This window comes from Phyllostomus hastatus, unplaced genomic scaffold, assembly GCF_019186645.2.
Source record: "Phyllostomus hastatus isolate PE091 unplaced genomic scaffold, TTU_PhHast_1.1 phas_scaffold_78, whole genome shotgun sequence".
NCBI classification, from domain to species: domain Eukaryota; kingdom Metazoa; phylum Chordata; class Mammalia; order Chiroptera; family Phyllostomidae; genus Phyllostomus; species Phyllostomus hastatus.
Genome location: NW_025334041.1, coordinates 73,020,587 through 73,038,275, shown reverse-complemented (window position 1 = coordinate 73,038,275; position 17,689 = coordinate 73,020,587). Strand labels below are relative to the sequence as shown.

Genomic DNA, 17,689 nt, shown 5'->3' with positions numbered 1-17,689 from the left:
CCCTAAAAATGTCAGAGCCAGGGGTTTGGTGCGGCCCTTATTCCCCTTTGTAAGACATCCCTGGAGCTTCTGGTCAAGATGGCAGAGCAGTGTTATCCAAAGAAAAGAAAATCTGGTGTGGCTCGGTGGACTGAGTACCAGCCTGCAAACTGAAAGGTTGCTAGTTCAATTCCCAGTCAGGGCACATGTCTGGGTTGCAGGCCAGGTCCCCAGCTAGGGCATGCAAGAGGCAACCAAATCTCCTATACATCAATGTTTCTCTTCATCTTTCTCCCTCCCTTCCCTTCTCTCTAAAAATAAATATATAAAATCTTTAAAAATAATTTTTTTTTTAATTCCCAGTACACGCTCTGTGGAGATGGTCAAGTGGATGGATAACTGGCTGTGTCTGTGCAGAGAGAAAGGGATATGCAGGGAGCTTTTTTATGCTTCTTGGCACAAAATCAACAATGAACTTGTTCAGAATTTCTGTTTCGGATGGAAGAATCAAGCATGTCAGAGCTCAGAAGCCAGATGGCCCTGAGGGCACATGAGTGAGGACAGCCACGGCCCAGACAGACCTTGAAGACACAATCCCATGCTCCCCCAACCCATGCCCTCCAGGATGGGAATATCTTGGGGCTACTCTGTATTCCCCCTATTTAGCTATCTAGCCCCTCTGATATTCCAGCCACCCCCCCAATTTCGAAAGAGCATGAACTAAGGCCTAGACAAGGAAAGGCAACCTGGCCAGGATGCAATGGAGGCAGGCTGAGAACCAGACCCATGACTCTTGTGCTTTTCCTGCAACCAGAGGTGGCTCTGGGCTCATCGGACTGGTAATGCTTGATGCAATGTGCTTACAAAGTGACAAGCCAGATGTCTGCACCTTTGCTTGCTGGGCGTATGTCATTGGAAGCTGCCTTGCAATGGTTTATGACGGCAGCTGGGGAAATACTGGCTTGAACAAAGAGGCATCCCCAGCCTGTTGCCATAACCTCCTCCCAGCTGGGAACGTGAGACTGATCTGAACCCCTGGCTGAAAGTGATCCTGCAGCCTGGCACTGGGCCACCTCTCTACAGGGTTCACAGCAGAACCTGCCAGGTGCACTGGGATTCCTGGCCCCCCTGCCTTAATTATGCAAAACCAGCTGAGGCCTCTCAGGGGCGGGGAATTGTCCCTGGGTTCCACATTACCCCAGCATGAGAATAAGTCCCTGCAAGGAGACAGGGCAGACAGAATTAGTCCAGGGCAAGCAACGCGGGCAGAGAGTGGGGAAGACACTCGTCTCCTTTATTGAACAGCTCCAGTGGCGCCTTGGCGCCGACTAGGCAGCAGGAGGAGGAGCAAACAGGCAAGCAGGTGGGCGCAGGGAGATGTTTCTCTTACTTCCAGTTCTTGAAGAATTGCTTGAAGATGGGACTCTCACGGCCCTGGGGCAGAATCTCCACCTGCAGGGACAGCAGGGAGACATCTTGCTCACAAGGTTGCCATCTCTGCCTCCACCAGGCAAGGCCAGAGCCACAGAGAAGGGTGCTGGGCACTCGGCCAGTGTCCACGCTGTCCAGGCCAAGGGTGCCCCTCCAGATAAGACAAGAGATGAGAAACATTACAGAGACACAGCTGAAGGAGACTGCTTCCAGGACAAAGGTGAAGCTTGGCAGATGCACCAGTTACAGAGGAGCCTCACCAGCTCCCCTCAAAATGACTTGTGGAGTCACCGAGCTTGGATGAGAAGGGGCCATAGCAGCTCGGGGCAATGGCCCAGAGGAGGCGCACAAGCTGTCCAAAGGTGAACCCACTCTCTGGGCTCTCAAGGCAGCGTTGCCAACATCCTCTTAGAAAATATGTACTTTTAAATCTTTAAGGATTGAGAAGGACTTCCCCACTGGGGAGTCCGGTAGGGAGGCCTGACTGTTCCCGACCATGTCTGAGGCCTTGCTGCCCTTCTTGTCCGGTCTGAGGGGCAGGAGGCCGTGGGGAGGCCCCAGAGGAAGGCTGGGGCAGCAGGTGTCCCCTCACCTGAGTGTTTGGGGCGTACCGCATGCGAGAGATGAAGTCCTCGGCCACTTGGAGGGCCGCCTGCCGCTCCTTCTCGTTAGCTTTCCGCCCTGGATCAGAGGAAGGAGAGTTTTCACAAGAGCAGGAACACTTTCTACCCCACATGCCATTTTTCTTCAGGAGATTTAAGGGGGTCCACAGAATGGCTGGCAACTTTTAAAACAAACGGACCAGGAGGTACTGAGAATGCTGAGGGGCTCCCTAGAGGTGCAAAGTCAGCCCCTCGACACTTCTCCCAACCTGGCAGCTCCAGGCCAGATGGAAACAGCTTCCCTGCCTGCTCTAAGCACCAAAACCTGTTCAGACCAGGGCCGCAGGAACAGTCACGAGGACTAGTGTGCCCTGGCGTCAGGCGTAGAGCCGTGGCCCCAGGACCACGCGACTCCAGGACCCCTCGCCTCTTGAGCCCCAACTGCACTGTTATCAAGCCTTCCTCATACAACTGACCAGGACAGAGGGTGGTTTCCTCCAGTCTTACTCCCATAATGCCAGGTAGCAGACAAGGGCCAACAGCTATGCCAACGAAGAGCATACAAAAAGGAAGACACCAGAGTCCATTCTCGCCTGTACGTAGTCCCTATAACACAAAATAGGCTCCAGCTTAAGGCACTTTTCCAAGGCAACAAGGTAGTGAACTGGGGTTGGTTCTCCAGTGCTAAAAACAAACATATCAAAACGGAATCTTGTGGTGAAGGTGCCCCCTCACCCGACTTAACACCCAGCCTCACGGCAGTGGAATTTTCTCACAGGAGTGGAATTTTCAAACGACCCAGGCCTGGAATTCCCTGGTAGCACTAGTGAGGTAATCTGGCTGGTATGACCCCTGCCTGCCCCTAAGGGGAAGTGGCCTTGCCTTAAACAACCCAGTCTTTCCACTTCTTTACCCCACTCTCTTATTCTTTTCTTTTACCCTAATCTGAGGATGTATTTATTGACTTGAGAGTAAGCAAGATAGAACATTGATCAGTCGCCTCCCGCACACACCCCATCGAGGGATCAAACCCACAGCCTAGGTATGTGCCCTGACCAGGAATCAAACCCACAACCTTTTGGTAAACAGGATGGCGCTCCAATCACCTGAGACACCGGCCAGGGCTGTACCCACTCTTTCTGCCCATAGAAGACTTCCACTTTGTGCAGCTCCGCTCAGTACCTTTCCTCAGTACCTTGGCTAAGGTGCAGCCTTGTTCATGATCTTTAAATTTACTGGTTGAAGTTTTGTTCATTAACACTGTAACTGCAGAACCAGCTCAGACTGGAATTATCCTTTCTAACATGAAACTGAGTTGTTTTTCAGGGTCAACAAAACAAAATTGTTAAGTCATACAGCCTAAGCATTCAGAGAAAATTTTGACTTTCAGTAACACCCAGTACCAGTTTTGCCCCCAACCTCATGAAACCAAAAAGGCTGAGACGTGACCGGGACTTGATCATGGGGATCTTTTCAGAATCGAAGGGTCTGTTGTCCAGAAAGGTCAGGAGCTGAAGCCCTCCAACTGAAACCTGCCCTGCCAGCACTTCCAGATGCCAGACTGTCCTTCCCCAGCCCCCTACCAGCTCAAACCCTCCATCTGGGGGGTGGGTTTGAGCCTTGCTCCCTGTCTCCTTGCTAGTCGACTTCCCAATCAAGCTTTGTTCTCTTCTCAAAAGCCAGCGCCATAGGACTGGCTTCTGCGCATGTCCGGCAGCAAGCCCTTGCTTGGTAAAAATACCACCCAGGCTGAAAACCCCAGTTAGCTACAATCTGACTAAATTAATGTGGATACTTCCTGTGATTTGACCAGCAACCCACAGGACACTTTTCTTCCTGGCTGGAGTTTCCTGTTTCTTCTCCTCTGGTTTGTCTTTCCTAAATGGTTGGGTCTTCATTTGGGGTTAAATACATGTCTATGGACACCCCTGCCCCCATTCGCCCCCCATGCTTGGAACTGGTTCCATGGGAAGGTACCCTGTGGCAGGAGGGAAAGGCAGCCCTAGTAGCACAACCCACCCCCCTTGACACACACACACACACACACACACACACACACACACACATACCCTTTAACTCTCAGAAACCTGCCACACTGCTTGCTGCTCCGGGCCCTTCCCTGAAGCGACAGTATTATTGCCTAGGAGCCGCCACACTTAGAACACCTAACGCTTCTCTGTCTTCTGACCAAGCTAGGGCTGCTGATTCTTCTTGGCCTTGGTTGACCCCACAGATATTTACTGAGCAAACACATTATACCATCAAGACACTAGAGATGATATGGCTCCTGCTTTCAAGCAGTTCAAAAGCTGGTCGGGGAGGTAAGGCGTGCTCGTGAAAAGGCAAGTGTGGAGGAGGTGCGAGGCTCCCAGGGTCCCTCAGACACCCGGCTGTTTCAGCACTTCAGTCAGAACACGGAACAGACCTCCGCACAAGTGTTTCTCTGTCCAACCAAAACAATGTCTCGGAAAGACAAGTTCTACCAGTGCAATACCCACTGGATAAAGTGAGATTCTATGTACCTAAAATTCCTGTCACACCTCAAGGCAGAATGGTAGGAACGGGGTGCTGGGGGCTTCTCGGGCTTAGCCCAGACCTAGTGAATCAGAATGGGAGCGGGCGGGAGAGGGGTTGTCCAGCGCTCTGTTTTCCCAGGCCCTCGGTCCTCAGGTATGCTAGAGGTCAGAACAGTTGCCAAGAATTTAGGGGATGGGAGCAGAACAGAGAAAACCCTCAGTCTGGACGTCAGGTCTGGAGTATCAGCTCGCACAGGCTATCTTCTGAAAGCAGCCAGGCAGGCCCAGCCTTCCAATGGGAAGCCTGCTGGGCTTAGAGCAGGCGCAGGTCTTGGGCTGGAGAGCAGGAGCCTCACGTACCCTTCCAGATGTAGATCTTGCCACAGAGCCCGTTGTCCAGCACAAAGCAGTCATCAGGTATCAGCAAGTCAAGGGCAAAGGGGCTAGAGTCGGCCACTTTGGTCAGGTGCATCTGTCCAGTGGCATCCGAGACCTTGGGGAGGATGTGTCAAAACAATATAAACATGGCCACTTTAAAAAGGAGCTGAAGCTGAGGTCCCAGAGGAACTGCCTTGCACGTACACATACCTCAAACTTTTGGAATGTTAAATAGGACAAAGTAACATTTAGACTGGGCCTAAGCAACTCTGTGTTTCAAAGAACTGTTTGCAAAGATAACAAAAAAGCAGGTATGATGCCAACTGGACTGATGACTACAAGGCGGAAAATCAAAAGCATTCAGAATTAGCATCACTGTTTTATTGTCTGTTCTCACAGAACTGCCTTCTTTCTGTTGATGTAACTGTCCTCCTTCCCTTTCTCAAACACCCTTTGCCTTTGTCTGCTGATCGGAACACTCTCTGGGCTCCTGCCTGAATCAGTGAGTCCCGAATAGCTATTCTTTTGATTTCAAATAAACGCTTGGTGCCTCTCAGTTTGAAAGGCCTTTATATCTTCAGGTTAACACAGATGAGCGGTGTGGGATCACCCTCCTCCTCCCAACACACAGTCCTAACCTCCGTCCAAGGAGGGGGCTGCCTGCCTGCCCCACAGCCCTGGTCCACTGCCCAGGCCCAAGGAGCAGACAGGGGCAGGGAGAAAAGCTCTGACCGGCAAATCCTGGGCAGCGCCCACCCTCACATCACGCTCATCACTGCAGCCCAGAGGCACCAAATTCATTTGGAAATTAAGTGGACTCCACATTACAAATAAATGTAAAGACGTCAAAAAGTAAAGCTCAGTATCTCCTTCAATTCTCCTCCAAAAATGGGCTAGAAGTGAAATAGCGTATGTCTCCTCAGGAGGGCCAGGCACCCCTCCACTTCCCCTCCTCCTCTCCCTCCCAGCCCCGGGTAAACCGCCCACAGCTCTCTCCTCCCCCTTCAGCCTGCAGTGCATCAGGCTCCCACCCCCTGCCTGGGCCCCAGGGCCGGCCCGGAACACCCACCTTGTACAGAGACGCAGCCTGGGCATTAGTCTGGTCAGCTGTGAGGTCTTCCTCAGGGTTGCCCTCCTTCAGGGCAGGCTTGGCACCCAGGACCTGCAGGAGTCAGGGCAGGCCAGGTTTCCAGGGGCTCCCATGCAGCTGCCCCAGACCTTCCCAACCCATTACACTCGGGGCCACTGGCAGGACAAACTGACCCGCACAAGGGTGCCCAGCAGAGGTGAGTGAGGGCTGGTCCAGCCGCCCCACCTGCCAGGCCACTGGTCCATCTGTCCACAGGGGTACTTTACTCAGAATCACAAGGCACCCTACAAGCAGTGGCCCAGATGCTGCCCCCGCCAATCTGCGACCGAACGCCCCCATGTCCCCAAGCTGATCACAACCTCTCAGCAGCTTCTAAGCAGAGGCCACCCACCCCAATGTCCCCTCTACCTGGATCATCTCGGCAGGCTCCTCCCCATCTGTAATGATCTCCACCTGGGCCTTGCCCTGCCGCTCGCTGTCCCGGATGGCCAAGGCCAGGTCCCGTGCCTTGTTGCGCTCCAGGATGTTGGATTTTCCACCACACCAGACGAAGATGTTCTGCAGGCAAGTGGAGGCCCAGGTTAAAGAAGGCCTGAGAATGGTAATGACAACACTCCACAAGAGTGTTCCTCCGCCCAGCCACCCCCCCACCCCCCGCTCTCTCTGCTGTTTTTCTCCACATCACTTATCAGCATATGTTCCAACATCTTTACCTTGTACATGATCTAGCTCCCCTGAGTAGAGTAAGCTTCATTAGGGCATGAGTGCTTAGTTTTGTTTTGCTTTGTTCTCTACTGTATACCCAGTGCTAAAACAGACTGGCACATATTTAGGCACAAAATAACTATTTACTGAATGAATAAATGAATGAATGAGTGAGTGAATGCCATCCCTGAGCATCCCAACTGCACCCCTGCCAGGCACGGCCCTCATCTCCTCTCCCTAGCTGGTCCTCCTGCCTCCATCTCACTGCTTCCAGTCCATCTTCCAAACAGCTCCTGGGTTGATCTTCCTGCCCAAATCTTCACCAGAAGAGGTGGTCCAGGCTTCTCAGTCTCCTCCTGGGTCTCCCCATCCTTAGCAATTTGCGATCCCATGGCTCCTGTCTGCACCGTGTCCTTGCTGTTAACATGCATGTCTACACCCTTACCCACCTCAGTGCTTCAGCTCACCTGCCCCTTTGCCTGGAATGGCTTTTCCCCTCCGTGAAGGTCTAGTCAAATGGCACCTTCCTGAGACAATGGCTTTGGCTCAGGTTTAGGAGTCCCTCTCTGCCCAAGCTCCTCCAGCACATGTCCCTGCCGCTCTTAGAACTCTCATTGCATACTGCCATGGATTACAGTGAGTGACAGGCCAGGTCTTGGCTGCCTCCCCGGGGCAAGCAATTAGCGGTCCCCAGGCTAGCTCAGAGTAGGCATCACAGACTCACTGAGTGAAAAGAGGAGTGAATAAATTAATGAACGGTCCAGCAGGCAGCTAACTCAGAGGTTCAATGGCTCTAAAAGGAGGGAGGCTCCAGTGCTAGAGGCAATGGCTAGATAGCAGAGGGAGATTTCTGTCCTCCTGAATACAGGGATGTTTCTAAGGCTGGAGCAGCCCCACTTGGAATGACTTACAACTTCTTAGCTTCTCTCCTTCTCCCCTGGCCTCCTGGTCCTTGTTCTTTTAGAGACGGTGCCCATACAGAGAGCTCCGTCCCACCCTGCCAACCCACCTGGCCCAGGTCCAGGATGAAGCAGTCCCCCGTATTGAAGCTGTCCCAGCTCAGTGCCCGCTCGGTGGCGCGGATGTTCTTCTTCCCCTTCACCTGGTAGAGTTTCCTGATGGCAGCTGGGGTGGCCTCTGGGGAGATCTTGTGAAATGCTGACTCCACTCCGCCTTCCTGCAGCCCAGATGGCCAGCCTGAGTGGGCTGGCGGGGGGCCCAGGGACCTCCATACCCCATCCCACAGGGAGACGGGCAGAAAGGTAGGGAGGACCCGGCCCCGAAAGACCTGGGCCTTTTGCAGGGTGAGAACCAGGTGGAAGGGGGACAGGCTGAGAGAAGCCACAGGGTGGGCTGACCTGGTACTTGAGGCCCCTCGGGAAGTAGCTCATGAAGAGGTCGGACTCGTTGCCCTGCACCTCTCGGTGCTGCACAGGCCGCTCCCCCAGCAGGGTGTTGAGGTGCACGGCCAGCACAGCGCAGGCCCCCTGCTCATCCCGGGATGACTGCTGGCCTGGGGTGGTGGGAGGGGGCAGGGCCAGGCCCATGAGACCCACGCCAGCCCCGAGGGCCCCAATCCCCCCTACCCTGCAGCCCCTCACCTATCCACAGGTGCAGGTGAGACAGCTCTTCTGGGCCATTGTGAAGCACTAGGTAGGAGTCCCCCGAGAAAAAAATGCCATGGTTCTCGTAGGCCACTGGCACCGGCTTCAGCTTCTCCACCCGCCACACATGCAGGCCGGGGTCCTTCACTGATGCCGGGAATGGAGAGCTGCTGTGGGAGGAGATGGGGTCGGCCTTGAGCAGAGAGACGAAGCAGGCCTGGGGAGGAGGGGTGCTGGGAGGAGAGGCAGCCCTTAGAAATGAAGGAGGGGAGGGTGAAAGGAGATTGGGGCACTGCGTACCTCTGGGGGATGGGTGCGTACATGCTGCTTCCTGATCTGGTAAGACAGAAAAAACCATTGTCATTACAAATGTCACGACAACCACCTTTCACATTGATCTGGGGAGGCCCTTGCAGGTGACCAAGTGCTGTCATATTTATCAACTCTTCTCCTCCAGGACCCCAAGAGGTTATCCCTGGCTCCATTATACACACAAAGAGACAGAAGCTCAGAGAGTCTAAGTCCGAAGTCACACAGCTAGTGAGGGGCGAGGGGAAACCAGGCCTCCGGGCCCTGGGCCAGCGTCTTCCCTATGCTGTGACCACCCAGCCACCTCTCTTCTGCTTGCCGACCTGTAACTCTGGGCATGGCGTGAGGCCGGAATATAGCTCTCTCAGCCACAACTGCTTATATTACAAAAGTCTAAAATCAACTGTATTTGGGTATCCACAATTAAAAAAAAGGGAAAAGCAAATTAGACCCCAAATAATCAAAAGAAAATAAATAATAAAAATGAAAGCAGAGATTAGTAGAAAACAACATATAAAATGGGTAATTCCTTGAAGAATATAAATTATAAAAGTTCACTTAAGAGAAATCGATTAGAGCCCTGGCTGGTGTGGCTCTGTGGTTGAGTGCCAGACTGAGAACCAAATGGTCACCAGTTCGATTCCTAGTCAGGGAACATGCCTGAGCTGTGGGTCAGGTCCCCAGCTAGGGGTGTGCAAAAGGCAACTGATTGATGTATCTGTCATATATCAATGTTCTCTCTCTTTCTCCCTCCCTTCCCCTCTCTCTAAAAATAAAGAAAGGAAATCTTTAAAAAAAAATAAAAAATAAAGGTGAGCTTCCTTGAAAAAAATAGATTAGAAATAGTTCTAATATCTATTAAAGAAATGGAATTTGTACTTAAAAAGTACTCCCCCACAAAAAAAACCCAAGTCCAGATATATCATACTAAAAATTTAAGAAAGACATAACACCAATTCTATACAAACTCTTGCATGAAATAGAACACTTCTCAGTTTATCCTACGTTGCCAGCATTATCCTGATATGACAAGACCAGATATTTATATTACAGCAAAGGAAATTAGACCAATATCACTCCTGAACATAAGGCACAAAACACCACCAAAATTTCAGCTTATGGAATTCAATAACATAAAGGATAAAACATGTGACTAAATGGGCATTTAGCTACGGAATGCAAAGTCGGTTTCATATCTGAAAATCTATTACTACAATCACCCTATTAACTATTCATTTTTATGTTTTTAAGTGTAGGTGCATTTATTTATCTCTTTATTTTTATTTCAATAGATGCAGAAAAAGCTGCTAGAAAAATTCTACGTCCATTCCTGATTTTTTAAAAAAACTTTCAAAGCAAAAGAAAAACAATAACCTCCCCCCAAATAAATAAATAAATAAAAACTTTCAGCAAACTTCCTTAACCTAAAAAGACATCTACCAAAACCAGAAAAACAAAACAAAACAAACAAATGAACAAAACCTACAGCTAACATTAGACTTAGTATTAAATGCCTTCTCTAAGTCTAAACTCCCTCTGAGGAATCTCACCCATCCCCAGGCATCAGCTGTCCTTTCTATATATCCAGTCCCCCTTAAATGCCAGGGTGATGAACATCTTCTTTATTCTTTAGGTCAGTGACAGAAACCTCTTTTGGACAAAAATTATTCAAGGAAAAAAATGCTAAAAGCAAGTACTTAAAAATATCTTTAAAAAAAATTTTATTTATCAGCCCTGGCTGGCGTAGCTCAGTGGATTGAGCGTGGGCTGTGAACCAAAGTGTCGCAGGTTTGATTCCCAGTCAGGGTACAAGCCTGGGTTGCAGGCCACGACCCCCAGCAACCGCACATTGATGTTTCTCTCTATCTCTATCTCCCTCCCTTCCCTCTCTAAAAATAAATAAATAAAATCTTAAAAAAAATTTCATTTATCACAGAGAGGAAGGGAGGGAAAAAGTGAGGGAGAGAAACAAAAAATGTGTGGTTGCCTCTCATGTGCCCCCTACTGGGGACCTGGCCTGAAACCCAGTCGTGTGCCCTGACTGGGAATCGAACCAGCAACCCTTTGGTTTGCAGGCCGGTGCTCAATCCACTGAGCCACACCAGCCAGGGCTAAAAAGTATCTTTTTTAAAAAAAGATTTTATTGACTGAGAATGGAAAAAGAAAGCCGAAGTAGGTGCACTTTGCTTCCTTGCACAACCAAAAGAAGGACAACCAATTTAAAAACAAAAAACAACCAGAACTGCCAGAAAATTGAACTGTATGAAAGTCTGACAACCAAGGAGTTAAAGAAGAAACATTCATCCAAATCCATAGGAGGGGCGGAGAGTATCTGCGGCAACGCAGTGGCTGGCCAATGGGGTGGTCCCATATTTGGGTGCAGATAAATGGGGAGGAACAACTGGGGAGCAAAACAGACCGTGCAACCCAGGGTTCCAGCACAGGAAATAAAGCCTCCAAACTTCTGGCTGGCAAAACCTATGGGGTGGTGGTAGCAGGAGAAACTGCCAGTCTCTTGACAGCAGGGAGAGAGCCAAGTAAGGCATTGTTCCCTCTCTGACCCTTTTCCCACAGACAGTGTCATAACGCAATAACGTGGGTTGCCCCACCCTGGCAAATACCTAAGGCTCCACCCCTTACAACATAGCTTGCACACTGAGACAAAGAAACATGGTCCAAATGAAAGAACTGACCAAAACTCCAAAGAACTAAGTGACAAGGAGATAGCCAACCTATCAGATGCAGAGTTCAAAACACTGGTAATCAGGCTGCTCACAGAAATGGTCGAGCATGGTCACAAAATAGAGGAAAAAGCGAAAGCTATGCAAAGTGAGATGAAGAAAAATATACTGGCTGGTGTGGCTCAGTGGACTGAGCGCCAACCTGTGAACCAAAGGGTCGCTAGTTCCATTCCCAATCAGGGCACATGCCTGGGTTGCAGGCCAGGTCCCCAGTAGAGGGCGCATTGAGAGGCAACCACACATTGATGTTTCTCTCCCTCTCTCTCCCCCTCCTTTCCCCTCTGTCTAAAAAATAAATGCACATTTAAAAATAAAAATTCAGTAAATGCAGTAGCTACAGCTCTACCCACTGTCTCTTTCATATGTTCCCATTACTAGAGGGTTTCTTTTTTTAGCTTAAAATGCAAACCCCACACCAGCAAAAACTGCAGCACGATTTATGCTGTGCACTGAACAGCATTTTTATAAGGTGAGCCCCAGGGGTGCAGCATAAGAGCCTGGGCACTGGAGGGTGAAGAGGCGAACTGGCACCATCAGATTCCTGGGGGCTGGGGAAGCAAAGGAAAGTCTTTGGGGGAGGTGGACAGAAGAGCAGAGGGGATGAGTCTGAGCGGCAGACAGCGGGAGAAACAGGAGCAGTGGTGATGGACGTAAGATACCACCTGAATTATGACTTTTTTTCTTTCCTAACTTACAACATAGCCGATGGCATTTTGGGGGGAACTACACTTCCCCAAAGGGGGAGACAGGAAGGGTGAGGTTTGGAAGCAGGAACCTGTAACATTTCTGCATCCCACAGAGAGTCACATGCTGTGCCCACATCCCCCGCAATGGGCAGCCGGCCTGTGACTCACGTCCAAAGCGGTGAGGCAGTGGCCCTCAGGGGGAGAGCTCAGAGCAGAGTGGGTGTGAACAAGAGGGCCAGTTGTCAGCTTCACTCTTTTTCGTTCTGTGTTACTGATCTGAGAACTCAGGCTGTAACTCAAAAGCAAGCAGCCCACAGGTGGGGACCCAGGCCTGGAGAGCCACTGCAAGGTCTTGATGAAAGGGGTTGGGCGGCCTGCTCCTTCATCAACCTGGCCCTGAACCTTGGCCACCAGAGAGAATTACCTCAGGATCTCATGAAAACAGGGATGCCCAAACCCTGGCCTGGAGATTTGGATTCCACGGGTCTGGAGAGGGGCCTGTGCACTAGCACCTTGAACTTATGTTGCAGGTGATTCTGATGCTGCCAGTTAACTGTGTAGAACTGGGTCTCAGTTGCCTGCCCACGAGAATGACCTGAAGGGCTGTAAAAAGTCCCGATGCCCAGGCCACATAGCTGACCAGTTAAAATCAGACTGAGACCCTGGCTGGTGTGGCTCACTGGACTGAATGTTGGCCTGAGAACCAAAAGACCGCCGGTTCGAATCCCAGTCAGGGCACATGGGTTGCAGGCCAGGTCCTCAGTATTGGATGTGCGAGAGGCAACCAATCAATGTACCTCTCATACATCGATGTTTCTCTCCTTCTCTTTCTCCCTCTCTTCTCCTCTCTCTAAAAAGAAATAAAATCAGAAACTCCAGGACGCTCACACTTCCACTGCCTCTTGGATCCCTGCCCCTCAGCCTATTGCTCCAGGAGCTCACAGGCAAGGATCCACCTCACCTCTGGCCTTTCACTCTCTCCTGTCCTCCCAGCCCCTCTGCCCAAGCACACAGCTCTTTGAGCTTCCTCACTGTACACCTCCCTCCTCACGTCCGTCAAAGCCCCCTCCTCTCTGGGTCCATGTCAAGTCCCAGCTGTCCAAGGAGAATTCCAGAATATACAGTAGCCTCGGCCTTGTCTGGGAGTTCTCCCAGCCCTCACCTGGGAGCACACACTTCAGTCCCTGCTTGCAGGCTCCCTTCTAGTAGGACCTGACACCTTCAAGTCTCAACCAGAGGAGGGGACATGCCTGATCCTCCTGCAATCCTCAAGCAGCCCCTGAAAGGCTCTACTCAATTCCATTCATAGTCTGTGCAGGGAGTGTGGCACTGGGCAGAATGGGGAGAGGCGGACTGAAATGAAGAACCACCACCTGTGGCTTACAGTCTCCCAGGAGGGGCCAAGAAGCAGGGAGCTGTCACAACCACTGGGACCACAGACAAACTTCCTCTGGGTGGCAGATGTCAGAGAATCACATGTCAGCATTAGAAGGAGCCTTAATGCTTATCTAGTCTTACTCTACATCCGTCCCTCACACAGGCACAGCGCAGAAATCCCCTCTTAGCATCCCTCTCCATCCTCTTCTTCCTCACAAGGCACCTCTTCTACACCTCTTCCATCACAGCCTTGGCCTTTCCCGACTCTGCACAGTACAGTGAGTCGTGGGCCTGCCTGCCTTTCCTGCTAGACTCTGAGGGCCTTTTGGGCAAGGACTGAATCTAGCTGGAACCTCACACTGTGCCTGATACCCTGCAGGTGCTCGGAGAATGTGTTTCATTAACTGGACTTGCTGGGCTCAGATAATTGGACCAAATGGAAGCTGAGAGCACAGGATTTCAACAGGCTGAGACAGGTGAGGGCAGCCCCAGGCAGAAAGCATGACTAGGGATCCCCTCAGACTTTCCTGGGGCAGAGGTTAGGGGAGGATGCCTGCCCGGGAGCCGGCCTTTGAGGAGGTGGGGGCGGGGGTCTTGCTCATATGCCTACCTTTAAGGCAATGCTTGGGGGCTGTCAAAATGACAAAGGTTCCTAGTGGATATCTTTGCTCCCTGATTCCATTGATCCCTAACAGGTTCCTTCACCTCCCAGTCCCTGTTTCTCCCTGGTAAGAAAATGAAACAGTCCCTAAACCTCTCCCCCAGAGGGAAGAGGGGTGAGTATCAGCACTAGAAACAACCCCCCCGCCCCATCCTTCCAGTCTGGGATGGGAAGCATTCTGGGAAGCTGGGTCCACAGGCTGCGCTCAAAGACTCTTCAGCCAGTTCTCTCACCAAGTAGGACCTCTGTCCTTCCTCCTGCTCCACCTTCATCTCCCTCTCCGAATCCTACCCCAGGCAGCCAGCCAGACCCTTTGCTGGGGTCTTGTTGAATTTGCAAAATAATGAACTGGAATTCAAATGCTTGGCCTGCTCCTCTAGCCCCTGCCCCAACCACTCCAGCCCACTTATCTACAATCACACCACAGTCCTGTCTTAGGGACAGGTATCCTCAAATCTGAATGTACTTCCAGGCTGGCTGGGGGCCTTCAGGGGTCCAGCCAGCCCTCACCTGCCCACCTAAGATAGTCCCAGCCAGCCACTGCCCAGCCTACTCTCACCGTTCTGCTGCAGCTCTGCTTCCTCTTCTGCTTTGCAGGCTCTACTTCCTTGCATCCTGCCCCACCCCAGCCTCTCACTTCCTTCTGACTCCTCTGGGGCTACTCCACCCACCTGCCCCACCCCTGCTCCAACCCCAGCTCAAGCTGAGGCGGGGCTGGTTCCGGAGAGGCACCCATAGCAAAAGGTGAACGTCCACCCTAGCCCTGGCCCGGACCTCCCCATTGGCTTTAGCCAATTGCCAGCCCCTCCTCCAGGGTCAGTCAGCATCTCTGAGTCTGCGACCAATGAGAAGAGCCACATACAAAGAGGAAAGCCACCACAGGCCCTGTTCCCCACTCACCAGCCTCAGGCAGGCCTGTCTGCCCAGCGCCAGCCTCTGCTGGGTTAGTCACTTTTTTGGGTGGTGTCACTGACTCTGCAGTAACTTTTTCCTCCTCCCTGACTTGTCTTTTTCCTTGCTCTGAATGCATTTTTTTAATTTTAATTGGTTTTTAGAGAGAGAGAGAGAAACATCTTTCCATTGCTCCATTGATTTATGCATCCATTGCTTCTTGTGTGTGCCCTGACCAGGGATCAAACCCCTAAGCTTGCTATATTGGGACGACGCTCTAACTAACTGAGCTATAAGGCCAGGGCTAAATATTTTTTTTTCTTTTCCCATCAGATGGGTAATGTGCCGATGCCATCACAAGGTCTAAGGGAGGCACATCCCACACAAGAGCATGCACACCCAATCATCACTCTACAAACTACATAAGAACCCTGAATGCATTTGTTTTTTGTTTTATTTTTTAAGCTCAATCCCAAGGCCCTCGAAATATTCTTTACTGATTCTATACTGTGCCCTGCATGCTGGAGGCCTTTCAAGTCTACTCTCGGTCAGCTGTCATGCATTCATTCGCGACACGTTCACTGTCTGTCACACAGTCTCCACACCAGGCCCTCTAGGGGCAGCCATAACAGTAAGTGTGGTTCTGGCTTCACCCAGGGTCAAACAGCTTGCCTACATCACATCCATAGGACCCTAGAATAGGCTGGTCCAACACGCTTGCTCATTTTCCAGAGGAAGAAACTGAGGCCCTGAGAACACGAGTGACTTGCCCACGGTCATGCAGGGAGCAGGAGGCAGAGCAAGGGAAGCTTCCACGCCCTTCTGAATCCATGAGGAAGGCTGAAGCGGAGCTCGTGTGTGCTCCAGGAGAAAGTGAACACCCAGCTACCCAGGGACACTCCTGTGGCTCCTCAGCCAGGCCTGCCCTGGCCCAGGGCTGGTCAGCAGGATAGTTAGAGATAAGGCTCAGCCTTCAGGGGCAAGGCGCCCCCAGGAGGAGATGGTGTGGGCAGTGGAACTAAATCAATCCATGTGTTAAAATTTCTGGACCGGAGCAAGATGGGCAGATAATGTTCTCTTCAAAGAAACACAAAATCTAGCTGGCATCTGCGTGTCTGAGCAGCTCCCCGGCCAAACTGCTGGCTTTAAAACTAGGGTAATCTGGGTAGGACCTCTAGCAGGGCCTTGTCCCCAGGAGAACCAGAGGCTGGGCAGATAAACTGGTACAGCGGAAAGAGGTGGACAGTCTGGCTACTTACTGGCTGCGCTTCCTGGGGCAAGTGACTTAACTTCCTGGAGCCTCCGTGTGCCCTATCTGTAAAATAAGAATAAAGATAAATGTGGAGATTATGAGATTGTATAATTAATCAGCAAATAATAGATGCTTAATAAACCTGGCCTTTTTTCTCTTCTCAACACTGAGAATTTACTAAGGGGACCTCAGTAAATGGGCACAGCATCTTGGGAAGCAAGGCCCCTGGCCCCTCCTCCAGCGCAGAGAAATGGAGTTAAACTACAGATCGCCCCTCCTGTTCCCTGTCCCCCACTCCCACCACTGCACATCGGTCCACTCTCCTCTGCACCCGCGCAGAACCCGGGTGGCTCTTGGTTCCGGCCTCTGTGTGCCCACCTAGGGCACAAGGATGAGGACTCATTGTTCTCTACACTTAAGCCTTACCTGGGTAAAGGTGCCCCCCCTCCCATCAACCACAGAGGGAGGGAAGAGGTTTGCAAATTAAGAAAGGAGTAGATCTAGCACACTTTAACTTTAACAATGTACAAGATTCTACAAGTTGTTTTTCCTAGACTCACATTTTTCCTCCCTGTCCGGTCTCCCCCAGTAGGAACGCTCCGTTTGCCCGAAGAGAAGTAAAATAAAAGCTTTCTTTAGCAAGGACCCGCCCTCTCCCGCCCCTCCTTACGGGAAGCCAGGAGACATTAGTCACGCGGGGGCGCCCCAAAAGGAGAGGGGGAGCGGGGCGCCCGAGGAGGCAGCCCCGGTGCAGCCAAGCGTCGCTGAGCCTCGAAGGGAGAGCCCGGGCCCCCCAGCGCCCTGGCGGTCAGACCCCTAAGCGCAGCAGACCCGCTGGCACTTCAGCGCCTGTAGTCCGGGACCCGAGCGAGTAGATGCCTGCGTGAGTCAGAGGGCGGGGCCGGCCTCCTGAGCCGCCCGGGGGCGCTGCTGAAAACTGACCAGCCGTTGCCGCACTGTTCCTCCAGTCGTCCTTCGTGGGACGCAGGTGCGGAAACATACATACAATTGGGGCAGGTACTGAGAAAGCTGAGACAGCCATGCTGCGCGGAAAAGGGCCTGAGAGGGTCTCTCTGGATCACAATGAGGGTAACAATCTAGTCAGTCGGTGGAGCCTTGGCTCCAATCGAATTACAACAGTTACTGTTCCTGGAGCGCCTACCCTGTACTTTCTGCTTTAAACGTGATCTCGGCTGGTCCTCACACCCACCATCATTCTGCCTAAGAGATGATGATTCAGGGAGGCTCAGAGAAGGTGGATGTCATGTAAGAAACGTCCAAACTTGTAGGAGGCTGAGTTGTAAATGTCAATGTAAGAAAAGTCCAAACTTGTAGAGAATATTTGTGAGTTTTTTTGAGCCAAATTGACAATTGCTGGAAAGCAAAGTCTCAACAAACTGGGAAAATAATCTAGAAAATGGCAGTTTTACAGCTTATTTTATACATTGGAATCAAAGCAGGAGATTA

At 51.4% G+C, this 17,689-nt stretch overlaps 1 protein-coding gene and 1 non-coding gene across 8 annotated transcripts in view; both read right to left on the bottom strand.

The window, feature by feature from the left end:
- Positions 1-1,252: 1,252 nt before the first annotated feature.
- The window catches only part of CAPG (capping actin protein, gelsolin like), a 38,662-nt gene continuing 22,225 nt past the window's right edge, over positions 1,253-17,689 (bottom strand). Inside the window, exons 1-11 of one of the 7 annotated variants that reach the window (XM_045828379.1) lie at positions 16,783-17,101; positions 16,230-16,285; positions 8,606-8,641; positions 8,303-8,472; positions 8,060-8,214; positions 7,711-7,878; positions 6,405-6,554; positions 5,976-6,068; positions 4,889-5,021; positions 2,003-2,091; positions 1,253-1,431 (exon numbers count right to left, since the gene is read on the bottom strand). In XM_045828379.1, coding sequence (XP_045684335.1) covers positions 1,366-1,431; positions 2,003-2,091; positions 4,889-5,021; positions 5,976-6,068; positions 6,405-6,554; positions 7,711-7,878; positions 8,060-8,214; positions 8,303-8,472; positions 8,606-8,628 — 1,047 coding nt within the window. In that variant the 5' untranslated portion in view covers positions 8,629-8,641; positions 16,230-16,285; positions 16,783-17,101 and the 3' untranslated portion in view covers positions 1,253-1,365. Of the gene's footprint in view, positions 1,432-2,002; positions 2,092-4,888; positions 5,022-5,975; positions 6,069-6,404; positions 6,555-7,710; positions 7,879-8,059; positions 8,215-8,302; positions 8,476-8,605; positions 8,642-14,028; positions 14,119-14,638; positions 14,748-16,229; positions 16,286-16,782; positions 17,102-17,689 lie in introns of those variants that run through there. The other 6 variants (XM_045828380.1, XM_045828374.1, XM_045828375.1 and 3 more) reach the window with 6 other exon arrangements.
- On the bottom strand, positions 15,298-15,400 carry LOC123812296. Its single transcript, XR_006784571.1, has one exon. It is a non-coding gene; the product is annotated as a small nucleolar RNA U13 (small nucleolar RNA).